This window comes from Saccoglossus kowalevskii, chromosome 18 (assembly GCF_978046115.1).
Source record: "Saccoglossus kowalevskii chromosome 18, keSacKowa6.1, whole genome shotgun sequence".
NCBI classification, from domain to species: Eukaryota; Metazoa; Hemichordata; class Enteropneusta; family Harrimaniidae; genus Saccoglossus; species Saccoglossus kowalevskii.
In genome coordinates this window covers 5,082,975-5,110,489 of record NC_140658.1, presented here as the reverse complement: position 1 = coordinate 5,110,489, position 27,515 = coordinate 5,082,975, and the positions used below count along the sequence as shown (strand labels likewise).

The following is a 27,515-nucleotide window of genomic DNA, read 5'->3' as shown; positions in this document are numbered from 1 at the left end:
TAACATTAGACATAATGTGAAAACAAATCAAATAACTTTTCACATAAATTTATATACTATAAAAGAATCAGGACATTCTATGCCCAAACTTTGTTTCTTTAAGGAACCAAATGTACTCATAAATAAATTCCCTGTTATTTCCTAGAAGTGGATCTAATTGCTAATTAAATTAAATATTGTCCATTGCTATTAGCACAATGATAATATAAGGTGATTACGAGGATACCCAAAAGTATGCACGAAGACAATACAGTGGTAGTATCGAGGTTGATGCTACTGTGTATTGTCAGAGTGCATACTTTGCGGTATCCTCGTAATAACCTCAAGTTACTATTTTGCATTACCGTAAAATTACGGTACGCTATTACTTATGGCGTTACCATGACAGATGTATAATGATAATTTGTATCATTATCTGTACAATGATTACAGTTCATACCATTGACAAGTGTAATTTACAATCATATATTTTTTTCCAAAATATGTGTTCATTCAAAAGTGAATATTTACTAGATCGTTACATTGTCAGAACCACATGGTTAAAAAAGAATGATATGTAAAGTCACATGCATAAAGTATCCATTAGCACCAGTATTTTCTAAAACCTAAAATTGTTAGAAATCATGCAAGTATATTGGATCCTGTGAGTCATGGTTTCAACTTCAGTGTAAACAATTGCTCATACATGTAGGTCCCTACTGGATAAAGACAATATTGATCCCCAAACCAGTATGGAAAGTACTCAACAGTTTATTGGTTAGATAGATTATATTAATGTCAACTTTCTCAGATCTCACGCTTGATTGGTAGACCTGTTACAAGATTCATTGATGAGACATTGGGGCAGCAAAACACACTGTAAGTTAGATGGTGTTACCATGGTAATCCAGATAACAAATTGCTAGACAGATGGTGTTACCATAGCAATAACAGTAATGCACTTCTAGTCAGATGGTGTTACCATGGTAACCAGGATAATGCACTGCGAGCACAGTCTTGAATCTAAGATGTGCAGATTTTGGTGTCAATATTGAAGTCACCTTGTCCTCAAATATTTTTTTTTTTTTAAATGATTCTACTTCCAGTACCAAATAGCATGAATATGACCCAGCCAGTAGCAACCACACAAGACGCTGAACCAAACACTGTTGCCCAACTCTGTGTATATTCCAATATATGACCAGTGATGTAGACACCAATAAAACCAGGCATTGCTCCAGCTGTATTCATGACTCCTATGAAAAACAGAATACTTTAAAAGTACCGGTACATCTACATTTAGAGGCCATTAACAGATAATTCGAACATGTGCATAGATTTTTACATACACACAACATTGACAGAAAAAGTAAACTTCTTGTTAAACATTTTTGGTAAAATGTGATATTTTCAACTTCTCGTTAAAAACCACAAGTCCAATTGCTTTGATATTACATATATAGGTACTACATGTAGACTTCTTTCAGATTTGTTCATTTCGTGATGATTTCTTCAATTCTCCAATTTTGATGAATATTTTTGTAATTTTTGGTAAAAAGTGATATTTTCGACTTCTTGTTGAAAACCACAAGTCTGATTGCTTTGATATTATATATATAGGTACTACAGGTACAAGATTTTTATATTTTGTGATGATATCTTCAATTCTATAATTTTAATAAATATTTTGGTCTTTGTAAAAATAAATATTGAATAAATAAATTAACCATAAACTATACATCCATAGATAGTAACAAAAAATTGTTTATAAAAAGTTAAAGCCAGCTTGAGAGATACAGTACAGTCTAGGCATAACTTTACTACCTTTTTATAAAAAAATTAAATTATAGTATTAATGTCATCAACAATTTTAACCAATTCCTAGTAGTATTTACCTATGTTACTATTATTAGACATATTTAGGGCAGATTACGCTGCATAATTTAGAAGTGTGGTAAGTTTAGAATACAAGATTAGCTTAAAGCTATGTTTTGCTCGCACTATGTGTTGGTAATTCTCAGTTTGTAAGGTTACTTACCAAATACTGAACCTGCCCACTGAGGTGCAATATCTTGTGGATTTGTAAGAACACCGGCGTTACTAAACGACTGGAAGACTAGAGCGGTAGCTGCAAATGTCAATGATGCATTGTAATATTCAGATTGTCCAATCAGAATAAGACAAACAATTATTCCAAGTGATGCAATAGTCTGTAAAGAAATGTCATAGCATTAATAATAATTAATTTAATAATAATAATAATAATATCTTTAATTGTGATTACCTGATGTTGACTACCGAACCTAATGTCCTGAGACATATGAGAGTGTTCGGTTGGTGTTCCAGTAAATTATTATAGGTGAGTACTGATGCAGAAATGAACCAGATATTGCTTATGTAGGTAAACAAAGATACAGTGGGATTTGTTCAGGGGAGACAAATCCACAGCAAGCCTTTGTTGCTAGAAACAGGTGAACATAGATTTCAGGATTCTATGTTTTGAAAGAATGCACTCATTTTTATCAGTGGTGCAATCTCTGCTGTAAATATTCATGCTTTCTCTAGGTTTCCTGGAAATGGTATGTATGATGTAAATGGGATAGAAATAAGCAGCTAAACTGTGAATGACAAACAATCTCCAGAGTCCCTAAATAGTTATAGACAGTAAACCAGGGGTGATAAACTACAGAGATGCAATAGGAGAAGAAGTCTGCAGGGTCTGTATAATTGGAATCTTCTTTCTCATCTATGGGCTAATGTATTATGATTGGATATGTCAGGGTTTCTAATCACTTCATCCGCAAGAAAGATATGCATGTCAGGGAAATAGACAGCTCATCAACAGATATGAAAAAAAAGAAGATATTTCTAGAAAATATTGTTTTTCATTCGGAATCAAAGTTAGGGGAGGGGGGGTGGGTGTACACAATACCTGCATGATTATGCAACATCAAAATTATGTGTCAGTCATCTTGTTTACTTTATATACACAAGGATGACCAAAGATATATACCAAATTATATTATAGCATTATCAAAGCTAGGGAATTTATGACGCCATTGCTGCTGATTATTCATGATAATGTATCTCATTATTGAGCATCAAGGCCCTGTACCATGAATATGAATACTATGTTGTTTTTGGATATGAATAAAGGAGAAGCTATTTAAAAAGAAGAGGAATTGTGAGGTAACAAGTATTTAATACTAAAATTCTAGCGAATGCAATAAATGAATTAGAAGTATGCCTACAGAGCAGAATACTGAGAGATGGATTTGTTCTGCTTTTTGTAGTGAGTACGGTAATACTTTATTATTTGCAAAACGAATTAACGTGACGTGTATTTCCACAGCGTTGACTTCCCCGTAAATATCACAGTCTGGAGGCACAGTTTGCATAAACAAATGAAAGTGTTTTTCTTTAATTTTTTAGTAAACCCAAAACATGAATCACATTTAATTGTAGCAATTTAGGTACAGAAAGTGTTTTAACATTTTTCTAACCCACAAAAAAGAGGACTGTAAGGTGAAGGGTCAGGATGCTTCCTCTCAGTCAATCACTAGCAGGTGCTGTATCACCCATACGACCTACATGTGACCCAAAAAACACATTTTTTAGCCTTAGCGGATTTAAAAATGATTTCTCATCTATATCCATAATGTATAAACAAAGCAGTAGACTAAGATGAAATGTATGTAAACAGAGTTTCAAAAATCCAAGGTGGCTTCCAACCATTGTGAATAATCATGGTGGGTTTGAGGAATTGATGTTATGAGGCCTTGATTATATAACCCAAGTTTAAGATCAATTTAGAAACTGATTTTCAGAATTTTTATTAATCTAATCTATGTGATAGATTTTTTTTTTTACCCATGCTTTTTTTACGTTAATCTGATTGGAAATTAAGAAGTTAAAAAATATATAAAACAGATGAAATCATGATCATGCGACTTCTAAATTAAATATCAATATGGTAACAAGCTCACTATACTTACATGAATGCATTTTCTTGCTGTTGTGACTGTGTAGCCAAAAGAGACAAGACTATCTGCAACATATCCTGTTGCAATGGATGATGGGATAGATACTATCCAAGGGACCACGTTAAAAACCCAGCCCTGGTAATCAAAATCAAAAACAGCAATAAATGCATAAGTACATTGAGTCAAACTATTCAGTGACTTGGTAGTAACTACAGTGACTTTGGATCATTTGTGGTAGCTTGAAAAGAATAAATCAGTTAGTTTATCAACATTTTGGAAAAGTTGAAGTGCACCTGTTATTAAAAATTATGATTTTAGCAGTTATGCACATATATTTATTTTAATTTATGCAAATAATCAAATTAATAATCATTTTAGAACTGACTTAGTAAATACACTGTGCATTATTGCATATTGAGACACAATCTTGTTACTTCCTTACTGCAATGAAAGACAGACCTGCCCAGGTATTGTGACGACACTTATCATTTGCATGCATTAATATACGGTATATCCACACATTGTTTTCTAAATTTTGATAATTGAAATCATAATTTTAAGCCATTTTGGATGAGATTTTGGATTAAAATTAGGTAAATAGTTTTGAAATTATAACAACTTTGTACTTAAGTGTATAACACTCAAATTTGATCAACATGTAAGTGGCTTCCTACTTTTACAGAGTGTGCAGACTATTTGATGTTAAATCCATTCAGCATCCGAATATTTCCCGCAAAAAATTTAGTGCCACATTTTGCCTGTTTTAAAGCATTCACTATTAGCTATGGGTTTTGGCCAACATTTAAAAAAAAAAAAATAAAAAAAAAAAGTGAAAATGTTACATTTTATTCTGTTAACAAAAGTGTTGGTGTGCAATGGTTTAATATCTCCAGTAGAATGATTATGCACATAATTTGGAAGGTTTTAGTGTTGAAGTGTAAAATTGAACTTTGACCCCTCTGAATAGTAGATAAGCTGTTGAATTGATAAGGCTATCATACCAAAGGTTTTTATCTTGTTGATACTGTTATAGTCATCTGGTAAATGTAAAAATTATATTTTGAAAAATGTTTTAACAACAATAATAATGTCATACAGGAGAACTATTATTTAAAAAAATATACATTTGGAGAAAATATAAATAAAAGAAATCTTACTTTTTCCTCTGGGTATTTTTCAGTAAAATATGTAGGTAGCCAAGAAAATAAGAGAAAAAATGTATAATTTAAACAGAAATGTCCAAGCACCATTGCCCTGTAATTACAAAAATAAAGTGTCAGTGATTGAAAGAATATATCAGGAAAAGTTTACTACTACAATACTTCCCCAAGTATAAGCCCCTCCACGAGTATAAGCCCATCCCTCTGTTTTTGGACATTTAACGAGTTGAGGGCATCCCTGAGTATAGGCCCAGGGTGATTTAACTGGGTGTCGACGAAATTTATTAAGATATACATATGCATGCAAAATTGTATTTCATTGCATAAAAATAGGCCATTGGCCTGTTGCTCAACGGCTATTGTACAAAAGATTAGTGCTGTATATGACAAATACCACGCCAAAATTAGGAAATTGAAAATTTCCTTAACAAATTAACAAAACTGATAGAGTAGTATAGAAGAAATTTTAGAGTTTTGGGGGGTTCATTTGCATAATTTTTGGCAGATCGACTTCTCATGAACAAATTACCATCTACACTCATCAAGGCATCCACACACCAAAAATCGAGTCAAACGGTTAGGCGGTTTTTGAAAGAAGTCGTGCACAGACAGACAGACGGACGACAGGCGCAGGACAGAAAATCATAATTGGTAAGGTAGTTTGATTCCAGATTTCATAGTGCATGGCGGGCGAACGTACGGAACATAGATCACACTGTTTCTATTCTATTTACTCAGGATGAACCTCAATGTTGCAATACTGAAATAATCCATATTTCGTCTTTCTAGTAGTAGTAGTACGGTAGTAGTTTTCCAAATGGCAAAAATGTGATCGTCAAGTCGTGAAACCTGATCACTAAACATAGTTTTACTTTTCCGAATAATCATGTCCATTGAGCCTATCGTGAATGGGGTGTGAACGAGCAAACTATTTTTCAACATGACTTAATGGCGACCATGAAAGGTTTAAATACTTCACTCACCCACCGAAAATTGCAAATGAACAGCTTTTAGTGGAAAAAATCACTGTTTTTTTGTCGAAATCAGTGTTAACAGATCGCATTTTAACATCGCGGTAATTCACTTCGTCAATAATCAGAAAACTTCGTCTGTATGACATTTTCATTGGTTAACGAAAGACGTGACCTGTTAGGTCAAAGGAAGTTTTTCAGGTCAAATTATGATGAAACCATGGTGGCAGTAGTTTTGTATTGAGGGTTTGCATACAATCGAAAAGATTCCACAACGAAGATAATAATAAAGGTTCTTGCCTTCGACTGTTTTCCCACAGACCCACCCCATTTTTGCACCATAAATTCAAACAGTATGTAAACTGTATTGTAATAAAAATGTGTGTATTTTTATGAACATGTTTGTTTCTTCATTGTAAAATATTTCGTTGAAATCAATGACAACTGTTTTGCATTTTTTCCTCAAAAAGATGTAATATTCTTCCGAGGGCGGCGCTGTGAACAAAAAATGTAATTCGGATAATTTTTCGAGGTTGGAAAGATGGTTACAGTTTTAAACACACTAAAAAATTATTTTTTTCTGAGGTGGTTCTTGAGTATAAGCCCACCCCCTAATTTTCCTGATTTTTCATGTTCGGGCCCCTGGGCGTATACGCGGGGAAGTACGGTAGATATAACTAGATAAAATACATCACATGCAAATCTTGACTGGTTACAGCCTCAAATGTCAGAAGCCAGGATGCCTTGCTAAAGCTCTCCATGGTACACTAGAATGTGGTATTGACTTACCAGAAGCCAGGATGCCTTGCTAAAGCTCTCCATGGTACACTAGAAGGTGGTATTGACTTACCAGAAGCCAGGATGCCTTGCTAAATCTCTCCATGGTACACTAGAAGGTGGTATTGACTTACCAGAAGCCAGGATGCCTTGCTAAAGCTCTCCATGGTACACTAGAAGGTGGTATTGACTTACCAGAAGCCAGGATGCCTTGCTAAAGCTCTCCTTGGTACACTAGAAGGTGGTATTGACTTACCAGAAGCCAGGATGCCTTGCTAAAGCTCTCCATGGTACACTAGAAGATGGTATTGACTTACCAGAAGCCAGGATGCCTTGCTAAATCTCTCAATGTTACACTAGAAGATGGTATTGACTTACCAGAAGCCAGGTTGCCTTGCTAAAGCTCTCTATGGTACACTAGAAGGTGATATTGACTTACCAGAAGCCAGGATGCCTTGCTAAAGCTGTCCATGGTACACTAGAAGGTGGTATTGACTTACCAGAAGCCAGGATGCCTTGCTAAAGCTCTCCATGGTACACTAGAAGGTAGTATTGACTTACCAGAAGCCAGGATGCCTTGCTAAAGCTCTCCATGGTACACTAGAAGGTGGTATTGACTTACCAGAAGCCAGGATGCCTTGCTAAAGCTCTCCATGGTACACTAGAAGGTGGTATTGACTTACCAGAAGCCAGGATGCCTTGCTAAAGCTCTCCATGGTACACTAGAAGGTGGTATTGACTTACCAGAAGCCAGGATGCCTTGCTAAAGCTCTCTATGGTACACTAGAAGGTGATATTGACTTACCAGAAGCCAGGATGCCTTGCTAAAGCTCTCCATGGTACACTAGAAGGTGGTATTGACTTACCAGAAGCCAGGTTGCCTTGCTAAAGCTCTCCATGGTACACTAGAAGGTGGTATTGACTTACCAGAAGCCAGGATGCCTTGCTAAAGCTCTCTATGGTACACTAGAAGGTGATATTGACTTACCAGAAGCCAGGATGCCTTGCTAAAGCTCTCCATGGTACACTAGAAGGTGGTATTGACTTACCAGAAGCCAGGTTGCCTTGCTAAAGCTCTCTATGGTACACTAGAAGGTGATATTGACTTACCAGAAGCCAGGATGCCTTGCTAAAGCTGTCCATGGTACACTAGAAGGTGGTATTGACTTACCAGCAGCCAGGATGCCTTGCTAAAGCTCTCCATGGTACACTAGAAGGTGGTATTGACTTACCAGAAGCCAGGATGCCTTGCTAAAGCTCCCCATGGTACACTAGAAGGTGATATTGACTTATCAGTAGCCAGGATGCCTTGCTAAAGCTCTCCATGGTACACTAGAAGGTGGTATTGACTTACCAGAAGCCAGGATGCCTTGCTAAAGCTCTCTATGGTACACTAGAAGGTGATATTGACTTACCAGAAGCCAGGATGCCTTGCTAAAGCTCTCCATGGTACACTAGAAGGTGGTATTGACTTACCAGAAGCCAGGATTCCTTGCTAAAGCTCTCCATGGTACACTAGAAGATGGTATTGACTTACCAGAAGCCAGGATACCTTGCTAAACCTCTCCATGGTACACTAGAAGGTGGTATTGACTTACCAGAAGCCAGGATGCCTTGCTAAAGCTCTCCATGGTACACTAGAAGATGGTATTGACTTACCAGAAGCCAGGATACCTTGCTAAAGCTCTCCATGGTACACTAGAAGATGGTATTGACTTACCAGAAGCCAGAATACCTTGCTAAACCTCTCCATGGTACACTAGAAGGTGATATTGACTTATCAGAAGCCAGGATACCTTGCTAAAGCTCTCCATGGTACACTAGAAGATGGTATTGACTTACCAGAAGCCAGGATACCTTGCTAAACCTCTCCATGGTACACTAGAAGGTGATATTGACTTATCAGAAGCCAGGATACCTTGCTAAAGCTCTCCATGGTACACTAGAAGATGGTATTGACTTACCAGAAGCCAGGATACCTTGCTAAACCTCTCCATGGTACACTAGAAGGTGGTATTGACTTACCAGAAGCCAGGATGCCTTGCTAAAGCTCTCCATGGTACACAAGAAGATGGTATTGACTTACCAGAAGCCAGGATGCCTTGCTAAAGCTCTCCATGGTACACTAGAAGGTGGTATTGACTTACCAGAAGCCAGGATGCCTTGCTAAAGCTCTCCATGGTACATTAGAAGGTGGTATTGACTTACCAGAAGCCAGGATGCCTTGCTAAAGCTCTCCATGGTACACTAGAAGATGGTATTGACTTACCAGAAGCCAGGATGCCTTGCTAAATCTCTCAATGGTACACTAGAAGATGGTATTGACTTACCAGAATCCAGGATGCCTTGCTAAATCTCTCAATGGTAAACTAGAAGATGGTATTGACTTACCAGAAGCCAGGATGCCTTGCTAAATCTCTCAATGGTACACTAGAAGATGGTATTGACTTATCAGAAGCCAGGATGCCTTGCTAAAGCTCTCCATGGTACACTAGAAGGTGGTATTGACTTACCAGAAGCCAGGATGCCTTGCTAAAGCTCTCTATGGTACACTAGAAGGTGATATTGACTTACCAGAAGCCAGGATGCCTTGCTAAAGCTCTCCATGGTACACTAGAAGGTGGTATTGACTTACCAGAAGCCAGGATGCCTTGCTAAAGCTCTCCATGGTACACTAGAAGGTGATATTGACTTATCAGAAGCCAGGATGCCTTGCTAAAGCTCTCCATGGTACACTAGAAGGTGATATTGACTTATCAGAAGCCAGGATGCCTTGCTAAAGCTCTCCATGGTACACTAGAAGGTGGTATTGACTTACCAGAAGCCAGGATGCCTTGCTAAAGCTCTCGATGGTACACTAGAAGGTGATATTGACTTACCAGAAGCCAGGATGCCTTGCTAAAGCTCTCCATGGTACACTAGAAGGTGGTATTGAATTACCAGAAGCCAGGATGCCTTGCTAAAGCTCTCAATGGTACACTAGAAGATGGTATTGACTTACCAGAAGCCAGGATGCCTTGCTAAATCTCTCAATGGTACACTAGAAGATGGTATTGACTTACCAGAAGCCAGGATGCCTTGCTAAATCTCTCAATGGTACACTAGAAGATGGTATTGACTTATCAGAAGCCAGGATGCCTTGCTAAAGCTCTCTATGGTACACTAGAAGGTGATATTGACTTACCAGAAGCCAGGATGCCTTGCTAAAGCTCTCCATGGTACACTAGAAGGTGGTATTGACTTACCAGAAGCCAGGTTGCCTTGCTAAAGCTCTCTATGGTACACTAGAAGGTGATATTGACTTACCAGAAGCCAGGATGCCTTGCTAAAGCTGTCCATGGTACACTAGAAGGTGGTATTGACTTACCAGAAGCCAGGATGCCTTGCTAAAGCTCTCCATGGTACACTAGAAGGTGGTATTGACTTACCAGAAGCCAGGTTGCCTTGCTAAAGCTCTCTATGGTACACTAGAAGGTGATATTGACTTACCAGAAGCCAGGATGCCTTGCTAAAGCTGTCCATGGTACACTAGAAGGTGGTATTGACTTACCAGAAGCCAGGATGCCTTGCTAAAGCTCTCCATGGTACACTAGAAGGTGGTATTGACTTACCAGAAGCCAGGATGCCTTGCTAAAGCTCTCCATGGTACACTAGAAGGTGGTATTGACTTATCAGAAGCCAGGATGCCTTGCTAAAGCTCTCCATGGTACACTAGAAGGTGGTATTGACTTACCAGAAGCCAGGATGCCTTGCTAAAGCTCTCCATGGTACACTAGAAGGTGGTATTGACTTACCAGAAGCCAGGATGCCTTGCTAAAGCTCTCCATGGTACACTGGAAGGTGGTATTGACTTACCAGAAGCCAGGATGCCTTGCTAAAGCTCTCCATGGTACACTAGAAGGTGATATTGACTTACCAGAAGCCAGGATGCCTTGCTAAAGCTCTCCATGGTACACTAGGTGGTATTGACTTACCAGAAGCCAGGATTCCTTGCTAAAGCTCTCCATGGTACACTAGAAGATGGTATTGACTTACCAGAAGCCAGGATACCTTGCTAAACCTCTCCATGGTACACTAGAAGGTGGTATTGACTTACCAGAAGCCAGGATGTCTTGCTAAAGCTCTCCATGGTACACTAGAAGATGGTATTGACTTACCAGAAGCCAGGATGTCTTGCTAAAGCTCTCCATGGTACACTAGAAGATGGTATTGACTTACCAGAAGCCAGGATGCCTTGCTAAATCTCTCAACGGTACACTAGAAGATGGTATTGACTTACCAGAAGCCAGGATGCCTTGCTAAATCTCTCAATGGTACACTAGAAGATGGTATTGACTTACCAGAAGCCAGGATGCCTTGCTAAATCTCTCAATGGTACACTAGAAGGTGGTATTGACATACCAGAAGCCAGGATGCCTTGCTAAAGCTCTCTATGGTACACTAGAAGGTGATATTGACTTACCAGAAGCCAGGATGCCTTGCTAAAGCTCTCCATGGTACACTAGAAGGTGGTATTGACTTACCAGAAGCCAGGTTGCCTTGCTAAAGCTCTCTGTGGTACACTAGAAGGTGATATTGACTTACCAGAAGCCAGGATGCCTTGCTAAAGCTGTCCATGGTACACTAGAAGGTGGTATTGACTTACCAGAAGCCAGGATGCATTGCTAAAGCTCTCCATGATACACTAGAAGGTAGTATTGACTTACCAGAAGCCAGGATGCCTTGCTAAAGCTGTCCATGGTACACTAGAAGGTGGTATTGACTTACCAGAAGCCAGGATGCCTTGCTAAAGCTGTCCATGGTACACTAGAAGGTGATATTGACTTATCAGAAGCCAGGATGCCTTGCTAAAGCTCTCCATGGTACACTAGAAGGTGGTATTGACTTACCAGAAGCCAGGATGCCTTGCTAAAGCTCTCCATGGTACACTAGAAGGTGATATTGACTTAACAGAAGCCAGGATGCCTTGCTAAAGCTCTCCATGGTACACTAGAAGGTGGTATTGACTTACCAGAAGCCAGGATGCCTTGCTAAAGCTCTCTATGGTACACTAGAAGGTGATATTGACTTACCAGAAGCCAGGATACCTTGCTAAAGCTCTCCATGGTACAATAGAAGATGGTATTGACTTACCAGAAGCCAGGATACCTTGCTAAAGCTCTCCATGGTACACTAGAAGATGGTATTGACTTACCAGAAGCCAGAATACCTTGCTAAACCTCTCCATGGTACACTAGAAGGTGATATTGACTTATCAGAAGCCAGGATACCTTGCTAAAGCTCTCCATGGTACACTAGAAGATGGTATTGACTTACCAGAAGCCAGGATACCTTGCTAAACCTCTCCATGGTACACTAGAAGGTGATATTGACTTATCAGAAGCCAGGATACCTTGCTAAAGCTCTCCATGGTACACTAGAAGATGGTATTGACTTACCAGAAGCCAGGATACCTTGCTAAACCTCTCCATGGTACACTAGAAGGTGGTATTGACTTACCAGAAGCCAGGATACCTTGCTAAACCTCTCCATGGTACACTAGAAGGTGATATTGACTTATCAGAAGCCAGGATACCTTGCTAAAGCTCTCCATGGTACACTAGAAGATGGTATTGACTTACCAGAAGCCAGGATACCTTGCTAAACCTCTCCATGGTACACTAGAAGGTGGTATTGACTTACCAGACGCCAGGATGCCTTGCTAAAGCTCTCCATGGTACACTAGAAGATGGTATTGACTTACCAGAAGCCAGGATGCCTTGCTAAAGCTCTCTATGGTACACTAGAAGGTGGTATTAACTTACCAGAAGCCAGGATACCTTTCTAAAGCTCTCCATGGTATACTAGAAGGTGGTATTGACTTACCAGAAGCCAGGATGCCTTACTAAAGCTCTCCATGGTACACTAGAAGATGGTATTGACTTACCAGAAGGCAGGATGCCTTGCTAATGCTCTCCATGGTACACTAGAAGATGGTATTGACTTACCAGAAGCCAGGATGCCTTGCTATAACCTCTCCATGGTACACTAGAAGGTGATATTGACTTACCAGAGGCCAGGATACCTTGCTAAAGCTCTCCATGGTACACTGGAAGATGGTAATGACTTACCAGAAGCCAGGATACCTTGCTAAACCTCTCCATGGTACACTAGAAGGTGGTATTGACTTATCAGAAGCCAGGATGCCTTGCTAAAGCTCTCCGTGGTACACTAGAAGGTGGTATTGACTTACCAGAAGCCAGGATACCTTTCTAAAGCTCTCTATGGTACACTAGAAGGTGGTATTGACTTACCAGAAGCCAGGATGCCTTGCTAAAGCTCTCCATGGTACACTAGAAGGTGATAATGTATCTGAATGGTTGAGAACATCTTCAGGTGTTTTTATAATTCCATTATAAAATAATCTAATATTTAATCTTTGTTTCATTAAATAAATTCTGACCATCAACGCCCATAATATTGCACACGTTCCAAATATATAGAATACTCTATGCCAGTCATAATAAGATAAGACAATAGAACCAAGACTTCCTGATAATAAATTACTGTAAGAAAATAACATAATATGAGCAGAATATAATCGAGCGGAGCTATGTCACGGAACGTTCTACGTGGCTAAGATGTGCACCACTGTACCATGCATTTCCAGCGATGCTATGGAACACTGGTTGCTGTACACTGATAGAAATGTTATTTATAAAGATGTAATAAAACAATATTATTATGGTTTGAAGAGCCAATGAAAATAGATGCAAACAGCTTAAGTCGAGGAAACAGAAAAAACTCAACTTTGTAGTGATATTGAGCAACCAAATTTGACTTCTGTGGTAAAATTTATATATGTTGCACACATAGGGGTAATCTTGTTATACTTTTTAGGGGAGTCTTCACAACTATCCCAAAATACAGATTTCTGAGAGTTTTCAGCCGTGATAGTATCCAGGCAGTGAAAATGCTCAGATGACCACCCGAGACATGCTTAACGTTCATAATTTTTTTTAATAATGTTTGTAATGAGCAATAATTGAAGACATTACAAGACATAAGATATATTTCATGCTGGGTATGTAATAGGACTCAGTCAGTCATATAGAAGTTATGTCAGTGTGAATACAAGCTAAACTTGCAACAAACATGGGTTTGGCATTTGGCAGCAGGCCGGTATGGGATGTACTGTAAAATCTGTATTAGAAACTGCCGCTTCTATTAATATGGTACTATACAACAGAGGGGATGCACCTTCTATTAGAGCATCTACACATACATGTATGAGAAATGGTGAATTCAATTGATCAAAAAGAATGGGTGCAGCTTCTATTAGGGATGCAGCTTTTAATGCAGAGTTTATGGTAGTAAGCATGAGAATATCACAAAAATATGTCCTGCAAAGTATACACAAGGCATTACTGGTAACAGTGATTGTATTGGTCAATGCAATCCCACACTGCCTGAGTGCATACTTTACGGTATTCTCATGCTATTATCATACAAAGTCATGTTTTCCAAAATGACAACAACAAAATTGTTTCGCATTTAGTGATGGTATTTTATCCTCATTGCATTACATTGTAAACAGTAGTTTACCCCAAAGTAGAAAAAATTCAAACATTTCAATGAAAGCATACAATGTTTTTTATGATAAATTCAGAGGTACATTATTTGGGGATTGCAAGTAGCGTGACATAATATCAAGATCTTGCTTCAATCACGCTCTCACATAAGCGTTCCCAACTCAGAACAATGCGAATGCCCAAAGTAACTAGGATACTCAGCGGTCCAGGTGGATCAAAATAGCTGCTCACATTATGACGAATTACGATAACTATATTTTCTATACATTTTCGATGTATTACATTTTTTCACTATTATAGTGGTAAGACATGTTTTGTTGTTTTATTACAAACCTTGAATATTGATATATGCCATGTCAGTGCTATGTGCATTGCAAAATTCTAATGTCTTCTGTGCTAGATATATAACAATTATAAAGTTTATAATACCTACCCAGCATAAGTCCCGGATATAACTGTTGTATATACATATGATTTACAAGATTTGTCAACTTTTCTTCCCATTAGACTTGTCATGGACGGATAATGAAAAGCTACAAATTAAAAGGAACCCAATGTCACAAATTTGAATAACACAAAAGCAGCTAGCTGGTGTTATAGTAAGTAGTGGGTACAGTAGGATTTATTACAGTAGCTATGGGAACATTATAGGCATGGATATATTTGGTATAGATATACTGTGGAATACTTTATTTTCGCTGGAATTAATTTTCGCTGAAAAGGCTTTTTGGGAATTTTGTATGGAATTTATTTTCACTGATTTTTGATTAGTTTAATGTGAAATATAGGAAAAAAAGTATATTCGCTGGATTTTATTTTCACCGAATCATCCCTTCAGCGAAAATAGCGAAAATAAATTCCAAGCGAAAATAAAGTATTCTACAGTAGTAGATACTGCGAGTGGTTAGTGCGAGTAGTACTAATCCGAAATAGTACTAGATCTAGTGGAAAAATTTACATAGTGCGAGAGACATTTTTATGAATTGTCAACGACGTCGAGACATCCCGTAATTATTGTCTGATAATAAATTAATATTTATGCAAAATTGTTTTATCATTTATTCATTGGAAATGTGTTAAAAGTGAAAAAATTTAGAGTGTACATAATTTTCATTGCTATTCACTTTGTCTTTTGTTGTAATAAACTTTGAGAACACTAGGAAATTGCCATGTTTTCAAAATGGTGATCAACTGGGAAATCATATTTAGCTTTATTGACAGTGAAATTGTAGATTGAACTTTGTAATTTTTACAGATTACGAACAGAGACAATTGTGGTTTCAATTATGGCGTATGTGAACTTGTATGTAAGCTGTGGCATTGCTTTGATGAACTCAGGATTTATTTCGCCGCTGCATGTTGTCGTTTTTATTTGGACTTTTCGAGTCAGAAATAAAATAATTGCCCCCAAAATACTAAGGACTATAAATTAACTCTGTTCGTACTTAATTGTTTTGCATGTGTGTAGTTTGCATTTGAAAAGGGTTGGGATAACAATGCCACTCACACTGTGTATATTTTACCCTTAGATCTAGTGCAATTTCAGATTAGTTCTACTCACACTAACCGCTAGCACTATGCCCATTTCAACACACATATATGTATTACAGAATGAAATAAACACTGCTATTTCTAGAAACCCTATGAATTCTGGGAGGTCAGAAACCCAATGAATTCTGGGAGGTCTAGAAACTCAATGAATTCTGTGACGTCTAGAAACCCAATTAATTTTAGGAGGTCTAGAAACTGAATAAACTCTCAATACAAATTAAATTAAAAAGGACTAAGAATACAAAAAAAAATATACATACCTTGTAATGCACCGTAAATAACTCGAAGGAAAACTAAAAATTTTAACTGTGATGATTTGTCTTCATACATGTATGCCAAATAAGGTGTTAATAAAGTAAGAGCTCCCCAACACATTGCAGCTAAAGTCACTATGTAATCACCGCCATATCTATCACTAATGTATCCAGATAATATCTGCGTCAGTGCATAACCCCAGAAAAATGAAGATAAAATTAAACCCTACAAACAAAACAGAAATAAAATGGTAAGAACATGGATTGGTCTGGCAATGAAAATTAACTTAAACATGTAGCATGTGATTATTACAACAATAAACATGCAAAAATGTATAGCCATATTTCAAAACAAATATTTTTGCTTGGATTCAATTTTCGGTATTTTTGCTAAAGGAAGGATTCTGTGAAAATAAAATCCAGCGAATATACTTTTTTTCTATATTTTACATTCAACTTGTCAAAAAGTAATAAAAATATAAATTCCATACAAAAACACCCAAGAATTTTTTTTGGCGAAAATTAATTCCAGCTAAAATATAGTATTTTGCAGTAGCTTTCTAAGACAAACAAGTTCATTAAAATAATGAATATTCACAGACATGCACCTGATCAGACAGGTAATTAATTATTTAAAAACTTCATTTAGTAAATACATACATTTATTTTTGTATTCTACTTGTTTTATACTTTATTACTACAACTTAAAGATGCAATATGAATAAATATATGTATATTTTATATATTATATTGCTGTCTGATGTCTAGACTGGATCTGGGTATGATTATCATGAATTAATCGTAGGTCGGGCAAATCAAAAGTTACTTAAAAGTTAGCAATGAGAGAAAAAGGAAACACAACAATATTATTAATTATAAAATTCAAATATACTAATACACATGTGCAGTGTTTGTACATACCAAAACAACCTGAGCATGTGTGTTTTCATGAATGTTAATAGTTCATCAAATGGAAACTCAAATGTGTACTACAAGAACAGCATTTCAGTTCACGATAATCATAGTCCAATTTATTCACCAACACACAGTATCAAATAACAATATCAAAGAAAGCTTAGAAAGAACTCCTGTGTGCTGAGAGTATTGAAGACACATTAAAAATTAATTCAAAATTACTTGTACACGAGATATTGATGGAAAAGCTGAAAACTAATTATGTAAATCAGGTAATTAATATGAACAGAACAAAAATATTATGAATTATTATGCTAATTAGAGAATTAATATGAACAAATTTTAACCCAAAATTAACCAGGCCTGTCTATTGTCCTAGAGCATTTATGTACCAAATTTTATTCAAATGTGATGATCAGTAATTGAGATATCAGTGTTAATTAATTATGTTAATTAGGTGATTAATAAGCATAAATATTTACCAAAAACTAATTAGGTCTCTGCATAGTTCTCTTTAAAAGTTTCATTAAAATCCAATTCGTTGTTCTTTATATATCAGTGGAACATTATGCAAATTAGGTAATTAATATCCAATTAAAACTAATCAGGTCTCTGCATAGTCCTAGAAGATCTATGTAGCAAGTCTCATTGAAATATGATGATTAGTACTTGAGATATCAGGCAACAAGACATGAAATGTCACAGTCCCCGTTATTTGATTATAAAGTAGTACAAGGAACATCTGCAAACAGGTGAATGAATATGTACTCTATGTGGGTACAACTCATCATAAAGTGATTTCCCATAATCTAGTTTTGTACTGACAACTAAAAACTTCCACTGACCCATGTTCAGAATCTCAGAGTACACAAGTGCAACAAAACTATTTGTCATACATGTATACTTGCTCAAGAAACTGCATTCATAAATCTGAGTGAACCTTGATGTACATGACTTCTTTGTTAATCAGGTCTTAGTATATTACCAGGACCTGGGTTTGTTTCAACATCACCACTGGGCATCAGAATCATTCTCATGTTGTCAAATACAATTTTTTATTAATACAGTAAGGTTTATTATTTAAAATGTATTCATTGTACATAGAACAACATCTGTTAATTTAAACAATTGTAAAAGCTATGTTTTCAGAGCAAGTACATGTAATAATTAAGGAAGCCAGTAAAGGTTGGTCTGCTCATAACCTTCAATGGAGAAGTAACAATAATTGTTTGAAGTCTTTTTAGTGCAGTGATATTATTGCATTTCATCATTATTAATGGGTATAAAATACTGTAAACCATTTAATTTTCACTTCTTGATATATTCAGGATTCTATGAAATTTCAATAAAGTCCCTGACACTCCATGTTGTAGGAACCCAGAAAAAATTGCCTTGCAAAATTGAAGCAGTTCAGTTCACAGCACCACTGTAAAAAAAAAAAAGTTTAAAATGAGTATTGTTAAAGATATACACATGTGGGTTCATAAGACATACCGGTATGTACCAATCTGAGCGGTTCTAGAGATTAGTATCACAAGATTTTACTCTCCGTGATTCAATATCAGCCCTATGTATAACGCTGTGTTGATCAGGCGAACTATTTGACAATGGCCCTACAGGTATCGCTATGCAATCACAGTAGTTTTGTATTCTTCTTGCATTTCGACCATGGAAAAATATTTGTTTTTGAGAGTGGCCGAATTATTAGAAGAAAAACAGAAACTATTTTTTTTTAGTATAAATTCTAGTAACTGAAATGCAGGATTGGTAAAGAACAAGACAATAAGCAAGATTGATAAACCTTCAGCGAGCACTCCTGAAATTTCAGATCATTGGTACCATGTTTTTAGATACATTCAATAAAATTGGGTTATTTATTTGATGTAACGAAACATGCATTCACAGCAGACGGAAATTCGTTTGAGATGTTACTGGATTTTTGTATTCAGTTTTCCATTTCAACCACCATCATCACTTAGTAAGCTGAGATCATGCATAAATGCACAGTGTAGTGCCACCAGAAAACCAATTGCTTGAGAATATTTTGCACCATTACACCATTTCAAATATTATATTAATTCACAGACAACAAAATAAAGATTTTCAATAACATACAAGTTTTCCCACAGTTTATGATTGTATGGCAATTACATGGCTTCACCAGTTTTACTCTGGAAGAAGTTGGAAACAGATAACAGGAAGGGGCTACATGGCTACATCTTTTTTTTTTGAATTTGAATCAAGCATGATTTTTAAATTTTTTTTTTTTACAAATGTCTATTTCAGGGCAACAGAAACAAAAACAATAAATGTGTAGGTAGGCATTTTAACAATTGCACTATTAATATTGGATGAAAACGTCATTACCAATATAAATCATAATTCTGTTCAAATTAAAAATAAGATCACATTTAATTTAGTCAGTTTTCATAATTAAATACATAATAACATGTACTTATAAATTTGAATAAGGTTCAACGGCTTTTTCATTTAGTGCCAGTTTATACACCATAAAACTTCTGGTTTAGGTGTCACACTCAAAGAGTGAAAGGCCTTTGGTTTGGCATCGCGAAATGTTGGAAATGAATCCCCCCAAAAATTCAGTAAAGTTTACGAAAAGTAAAGTATTTTCTAAAAGAAGTTTCGAATAAATACAAACACGAATACATTGCTTAGTTGTTAGTACCGGTAGCAAATGATCACGGTAGCACAATCTGGTCATTCTGTGTTTCGCAAGTGAATAACTTACTTGTTTTCGAAGTATTGCAATTGTTTATTATTATTCAGTAATGATTATAATACGCACAAAAAAATAATTCGTTGAATTTTTATGAATTGGAAGTAATATTCAACTTAGTTTCATCGTAAACGAATGATTTTGGTCGAATGTAAATGCGATGCGATGCGATATCCGCCATGTTATTTCAGTACACGTGGTCATTTAAATATGTTAATGACGGCTCAGTGACCTCGTGGTGAACGCAACAGGGGATTCACCGATGTTTAGCAAGATCTTTATGCTTTGATTTTGACGGGGAAAACGGCATGATTTTTTTTAAATCGAAAAATTAGTTGTTTTCAAAAAAATAAACTGAGCATTCAAAGAATAATTTAACATTGTTCACAGAAATAACAGCCCATTGTCGAAACGAAGCTTACCCATTCACGCTATTCACAATAAACATGATACTCTTGAATAGGTGTCAATGACTACGGTAAAATATAAATTAGACTCTTTTAGGCATCAGGAGTGAATGAAATATCCAAAACATTAACGGTCCGTTCACAGACTGTGGTCCGTTGCAGACTGCTCGACCGACCGTCCATACACGTGTTGTCACTGTACATCCGCCATGTTGAATCGCACAAGATCGCCAAAATCTTCATTGCAACTAACAGTTCAATGCTCACAACATAAAAAATACGAATATAATCATAGGCAACCTGCTATTATATAATGAATAAATTGATCGACACAGGGAAATTCTCCCCCCCCCCCCCCGAGTTGTGAATATTTCGGAAATTGCTACACAAGCAAAAGACCGGAAAACGATTTACTGGTACTTGAAAACTATGTCCTCGTGAATTAATCGTTCGTGTACAATAATTTGACAGGGTATACAATTCACAAACTAGTTTCGTAGATTAGAGACAATTGTTTGCTTTTTTTGGTTTTTCACAAGAATATAAAGCTGGCAATCATCCTAATATTCACGTCCGTACGTCACGAAATGTACACCAATCGTACCCCAATAAACTGGAAAACTTACCTTTGCAAACACGTCTCTTATGCCGCCTTCTTGAAGTTCTTGAAATCAAATAAAGTTACTAGTTCTTCTAGTAACGAGTGAATGAGACCACTGAGCCAAACAGAATACATGTATAAACAGTACTATAATAAATTGCACGCAATGGAGAAATCACGTGCCGTAATAACAGCAGCCTTACTCACAGATCTAATCTACTGTAAAATATTTTATTTCAGCTGGAATTATCATTCGCTGAAAAGACTTTTTCTGGGTGTTTTGTATTGAATTTATTTTCATTGATTTTTGACAAGTTGACTGTAAAATATAAGAAAAGGGTATATTCGCTGGATTTTATTTTAACTGAAACATTCCTTCAGCGAAAATAGCAAAAAAATGTTGCAAGCAAAAATAAAGTATTTTACAGTAATTAATTTATTCTGAGCATGCGCAGACGTTTTGTCAATGTTGCCGGGAGAGGCAATTTTTGATAAAATCGTGAAAAAGACCCACTTGGGATTTTCAGATCTGGAAAAAAAATTACGTGCATACTCGGAGGGGACATGTTCATCAACCTGCCAAGTTTCACTGATATCTGCTGTAGAATTTCTGAGAAAATGTTGGAGACGGAATTATGGACATAACCTGAATTAGTAGTCCCCTTTTCAGGCTGCGCCTGAACGGGGACTAAAAAGCTGAAAATTGATTAATTATGCTAATAAGGTAATTAATATGCACAAACATTTACCTAAAAACTAATCAGGAGTCTGCACAGTCCTTAAGTAACTATGTACCAAGTGTCATTGAAATGTGATGATCACTACTTGAAATATCAAAAGCTGAAATTTAATTAATCATGCAAATTAGGTAATTAATGTCAACTGATATTACCCTAAAAACTATCAGGTCTGCGCAGTGTCCTATGAAATCTATGTACCAAGTTTCATTGACATGTGATGATTACTACTTGAAATATCAAAAGCTGAAATTTAATTAATCATGCAAATTAGGTAATTAATGTCAACTGATATTACCCTAAAAACTATCAGGTCTGCGCAGTGTCCTATGAAATCTATGTACCAAGTTTCATTGACATGTGATGATTACTACTTGAAATATCAAAAGCTGAAAATTAATTAATTATGCAAATTAGGTAATTAATATGTACTGATATTACCTTAAAAACTATCAGGTTTGTGCAGTGTCCTATGACATCTATGTACCAGGTTTTATTGACATGTGATGATTACTACTTGAAATATCAAAAGCTGAAAATTAATTAATTATGCAAATTAGCTAATTAATATATACTGATATTACCTTAAAAACTATCAGGTTTGTGCAGTGTACTATGACATCTATGTACCAAATTTTATTGACATGTGATGATTACTACTTGAAATATCAAAAGCTGAAAATTAATTAATTATGCAAATTAGGTAATTAATATGTACTGATATTACCTTAAAAACTACCAGGTCTGTGCAGTGTACTATGACATCTATGTACCAAATTTTATTGAAATGTGATGATTACTACTTGAAATATCAAAAGCTGAAAATTAATTAATTATGCAAATTAGGTAATTAATATGTACTGATATTACCTTAAAAACTACCAGGTCTGTGCAGTGTCCTATGACATCTATGTACCAAATTTTATTGAAATGTGATGATTACTACTTGAAATATCAAAAGCTGAAAATTAATTAATTATGCAAATTAGGTAATTAATATGTACTGATATTACCTTAAAAACTACCAGGTCTGTGCAGTGTACTATGACATCTATGTACCAAATTTTATTGAAATGTGATGATTACTACTTGAAATATCAAAAGCTGAAAATTAATTAATTATGCAAATTAGGTAATTAATATGTACTGATATTACCTTAAAAACTACCAGGTCTGTGCAGTGTCCTATGACATCTATGTACCAAATTTTATTGAAATGTGATGATTACTACTTGAAATATCAAAAGCTGAAAATTAATTAATTATGCAAATTAGGTAATTAATATGTACTGATATTACCTTAAAAACTACCAGGTCTATGCAGTGTACTATGACATCTATGTACCAAATTTTATTGAAATGTGATGATTACTACTTGAAATATCAAAAGCTGAAAATTAATTAATTATGCAAATTAGGTAATTAATATGTACTGATATTACCCTAAAAACTACCAGGTCTGTGCAGTGTCCTATGACATCTATGTACCAAATTTTATTGAAATGTGATGATTACTACTTGAAATATCAAAAGCTGAAAATTAATTAATTATGCAAATTAGGTAATTAATATGTACTGATATTACCCTAAAAACTACCAGGTCTGTGCAGTGTACTATGACATCTATGTACCAAATTTTATTGAAATGTGATGATTACTACTTGAAATATCAAAAGCTGAAAATTAATTAATTATGAAAATTAGATAATTAATATGTACTCATATTACCCTAAAAACTATCAAGTTTGTGCAGTGTCCTATGACAGCTATGTACCAGGTTTTATTGAAATGTGATGATTAGTACTTGAGATATCAGTGGAAAAGTCAAAAATTGATTAATCATTATGCAAATTAGGTAATCAATATTGCACAGATTTTTACCCAAAACTAATCAAATCTGCGCATTAGTTTGGAGCATCTATGTGCCAAGTGTCATCAAAATCCAATGAGTGGTTCTTTAGATATCTGTGGAACAGTCATGGAACAGCTAAAAATCAGCTAATTATCATGCAAATTAGGTGATTAATATTCATGGATTTTTACCAAGACCTAATCAAATCTGCGCATTGGCCCAGAGCATCTATGCACCAAGTTTCATCAAAAATCAATGTATAGTTCTTGAGATATCAGTGGAACACACAGACACACACCTTTTTGTGCTTCGCAACACAGGAGTCAAAAATGACATATTCTCATACATATTGCATCTTTAAGATGGACTTATTATTCATTATGATGTGATAAAGATAATATTATTATTATTATTTTTATTATTATTATTATATAAACATTCTGTAATACATGTAATCTTTTATCTAACTGTAAAGAAATTATTCTTCTTTGGTTTTTAAAAAATATTTTTTTAAATTGAAAAAGATAAATAACAGACTAGTCTGTTTTACTAAAGGCAGTGTTATTGTGTTTGACTTCATACATGGATACTGATGTGGGTTTGAATTACAAATATGACAAACTCTAAATATAGATATCAAACAATGACCATATACAATTCTAAGGCCCAGATAAACATATTCATGGTTCTGGTCATGTCAGTTAAAAGTAACGGTAGCCACAAGTTCTTTGTTGGATTAATTTTAGAAAATTTAAAAAAAATGAAATGAAAAATTATAAACAATGAAAGATGTAGATTATACTTAAATATACTATGTAATCGTTCCATATTTTGAATTCACATTTCCTAATATGGTAGGATGAAAATACCCGGTGCAATACCGCAAAATTACAGCACGTTGTAACTAATGGTGTTACGGTGGTAGATGTATAATATGATAAGTCTTTATCATCCAAATGTATTAATAACAATAAACTAATTTTTAACAAGAATAAATAAGTAGTAGTGAAAGATTTTAGAATAAATAACTACAAATACATTATTATTAATTTAATTAAGACTAATTAGCAGGAAGAGGGATACATAAGTACACACTTACTGTTTCTGTTTTATTCCATGAGAATTCTTTTGATAATGCTACAGCACATAAAGGAATAGCATTTCTAGCTGCATATGTAATAGCAGTGCCTGTAAACAGGGCTATTGTCCATGCTCTTTTTTCAGCTCTGCAAATAAAAATAAAAAACATTTACAGATTACTGCCACAATGTAGTATGAATTATTGGTATGCATAGAAGAGATGCAACAAATGCCGTGTGATTTGAATGCACAAATGGGAACCCGTCACTTCACCTGAAATGAGAGAAATCACAAGAATTCTACTAATATTGGAATGTGTGCTGCAACCAGAGATAGATCTTTAATGGGCAAGATCAGGAGATTTTGGTCACAAAATTGTATAGAAAAAAATTGCATAGGACTGGTTTTGTCTTTTGTTGAGATAATTTGACTACAGTAATCAGTGTTACTGTACACCAGTCACACTATAATATTCAAACCAGGAAAAGTGTGACTAAATGTTGAAAATGTGTACCATCATGAATTTTCCATCATTGTGGTGTTAAATTTAGTACACTCAGCAACTACTCTGGACTTGTGCTTTCTAGACTAACTCTGATGTTCAGAGTATGGTTTAAAACTTCAGAGAACTGCAGGCTCAATCAATCAATGTTTTCAACAAGTCAATGGAAATATATATTTATGTCCATGATTCATGAAAATTGTTTGTAAATGACAAAAATAATGTTGTACTGTAGAATACTTTATTTTCGCTTGGAATTTATTTTCGCTATTTTCACTGAAGGGATGATTCCGTGAAAATAAAATCTAGCGAATATACTTTTTTGCCTATATTTCACATTAAACTCATCAAAAGTCACTGAAAATAAATTCCATACAAAACGCCCAAAAAGCCTTTTCAGCGAAAATTAATTCCAGCGAAAAATAAAGTATTCCACAGTACTTGTTTTTTACTGAACAATGCAGGTTAATTTATTCAGTGTTTAATGCTTCTCTACAACAGCTCTAAAAAAAATAGAAATTTTAGCTACACTGTGTCATACCCTGTCTCTTTATAAGAATATGTTTGAAAGCACAAATGCTCACCGAGGAATGTTCCATACTATACAGAAGGTAATAACGAATTACTACGACCTGACATGTTTAACCAAAAAGACAGTAATTTATAATGTGTTTAACAATAAAAACACATGTCAATTAATTGCCCTTGCCTCAGTAACAACATTTGAAATATCAAACTTGCAAAGCGCAGTCTTCGGCAGTTGCCGAGCCATGGATGCACGACGTTGTCAGAGTGGGTGTTACTTACCTTTGATCACTGGGTGCCCATGTATTAAACAGGTTGCCATGGATATAGCAAAATGTGGTGGATGTGCAGCAAATGAATGTGCACTGTTTTCAATCAAGCAGATGAGCAAAACATGTATGAGTAACTGTCAGAATCTTGATTTATCTGTACAAATCCCAATTACTTTTTGAATTTGATGCAATTTGCTTGAATTGCCACATAAGAGTATTCAAATTTAGTTTATTGCTGATGTACTCATGTGCATTTCATGTATTATGTCTTGCGAGTGTCCACATCGTTTTGCTATAAAGCAGTACGTGATTGAATGTCACTCTGACAACACCACAAATCCAGAACTAGTCATTGCCTAACCATTTGTTGCGTGACCGTGATTAAATATTTTAACTGATGAGCGGTATATACAAATTTTCACAAATATATTTATACAAAATGTAGTATAGTATATTTTATTTGACTCAAATTAATGAATTGGAAATACATTAACCATGGTCATATGATGATATATATGATATATCAAATGTACAATAGTATACAAACAAAAATGAAATTACAGAAAACCTATATTGATAACCAGTGGTAGCCAGCTCTCCAAAAAATAGAAAATAATAAATTACGCATTTACGAGACATTTAAATCAAAATATGAATTTGAACAATATCGACTTGTAAAAAATAATAATCATAGAACAAGTATAACCAAATTTAGAATCTCTGCTCATACACTGCCAATTGAAAGGTTAAGATACAAAGGCATGCCTTCAGAGGAAAGAATTTGTAATTTGTGTGAAGACAAGGCTATTGGTGATGAAATACATGCATTATTGGTTTGTAAGAACCAAAGATTAATAACTAGTCGTACACAATTTATTAATACTTTTAGATAGTCTACTACCGGTAACATTATCAGAACAAAACATGTTCAAACAAATTTTAAGTTCAAATGATGGTTTTGTTACCAACAGTCTGGGAAAATTCATCAATGATATTTTAACAGAAAACAAAAATTAAACTTTTAATATTTAACATTTGTCTAACATTTATTTTATATTCTTACAGTGTTTGTTTATTTGTTTGTTTGTTTGTAAAGTAATGTATATTGGCCATAGATGATGCATTTTCCATGCGTTATTTTGTGTCAAATAAAATATACTATTCTATATACTATGATACCATACACTGTAATGCCTGTAAGCCTGAATATATATTATAACCTCAGAATATAGATTCTTCATTAGTTACATTGCTACCCTAGTGACTGAAATCTACAATATCGACATCCAATTATTGTCACGTGACCTGAATAACGATCGAGACGTACTCGAGTTGTGTACTCAGTGTCGTGGTTGCCATTGGAGTCAAGACGTGACACACCCCCTCATTGGTCAAACCTAAAGGTCGCTAACCTTTCCTACACACTACAAAAACAAGCGTGTTGATCAATTACTAATTATTCTAAAACCATAAACAGAAAACGACGCACCTAGTCCAGTGATGTACCGCTGTCGCTGCTGTGTTACTATTTTGTGGATCTGATAAACTGATTTGCAACGTGGAAGGCGTTTTTATGATGGAAGCAGCCATTTTACAAATTACCCACAGTCCTCTTCGGTGGATGTTAAATTTATATATTCA

The 27,515-nt window shown here is 35.3% G+C and overlaps 1 protein-coding gene across 1 annotated transcript; it reads right to left on the bottom strand.

The window, feature by feature from the left end:
- LOC100371999 (voltage-gated purine nucleotide uniporter SLC17A9-like) lies at nucleotides 1-27,470 on the bottom strand. The gene is made up of 9 exons (XM_002742029.4): nucleotides 27,364-27,470; nucleotides 24,595-24,721; nucleotides 16,253-16,472; nucleotides 14,875-14,974; nucleotides 13,164-13,415; nucleotides 5,120-5,216; nucleotides 3,975-4,097; nucleotides 2,018-2,189; nucleotides 1-1,235 (listed from the first exon to the last, which is right to left on the bottom strand). The coding sequence occupies exons 1-9, from the start codon at nucleotides 27,462-27,464 to the stop codon at nucleotides 1,066-1,068; spliced, it is 1,362 nt and encodes a 453-aa protein (XP_002742075.2). The 5' UTR covers nucleotides 27,465-27,470; the 3' UTR covers nucleotides 1-1,065.
- Nucleotides 27,471-27,515: the final 45 nt, after the last annotated feature.

Bases quoted from the DNA above. Each gene is read 5' to 3' on its own strand.
- LOC100371999 (XM_002742029.4), bottom strand. From the start codon at position 27,464: ATGGCTGCTTCCATCATAAAAACGCCTTCCACGTTGCAAATCAGTTTA. The intron at 13,416-14,874 runs GTAGGTATTATA...ATTTTCTTACAG, and splicing joins ATATCCGGGACTTATGCTGG to TAATTTATTATCAGGAAGTC. The intron at 4,098-5,119 runs GTAAGATTTCTT...TTTGATTACCAG, and splicing joins AAAAATACCCAGAGGAAAAA to GGCTGGGTTTTTAACGTGGT.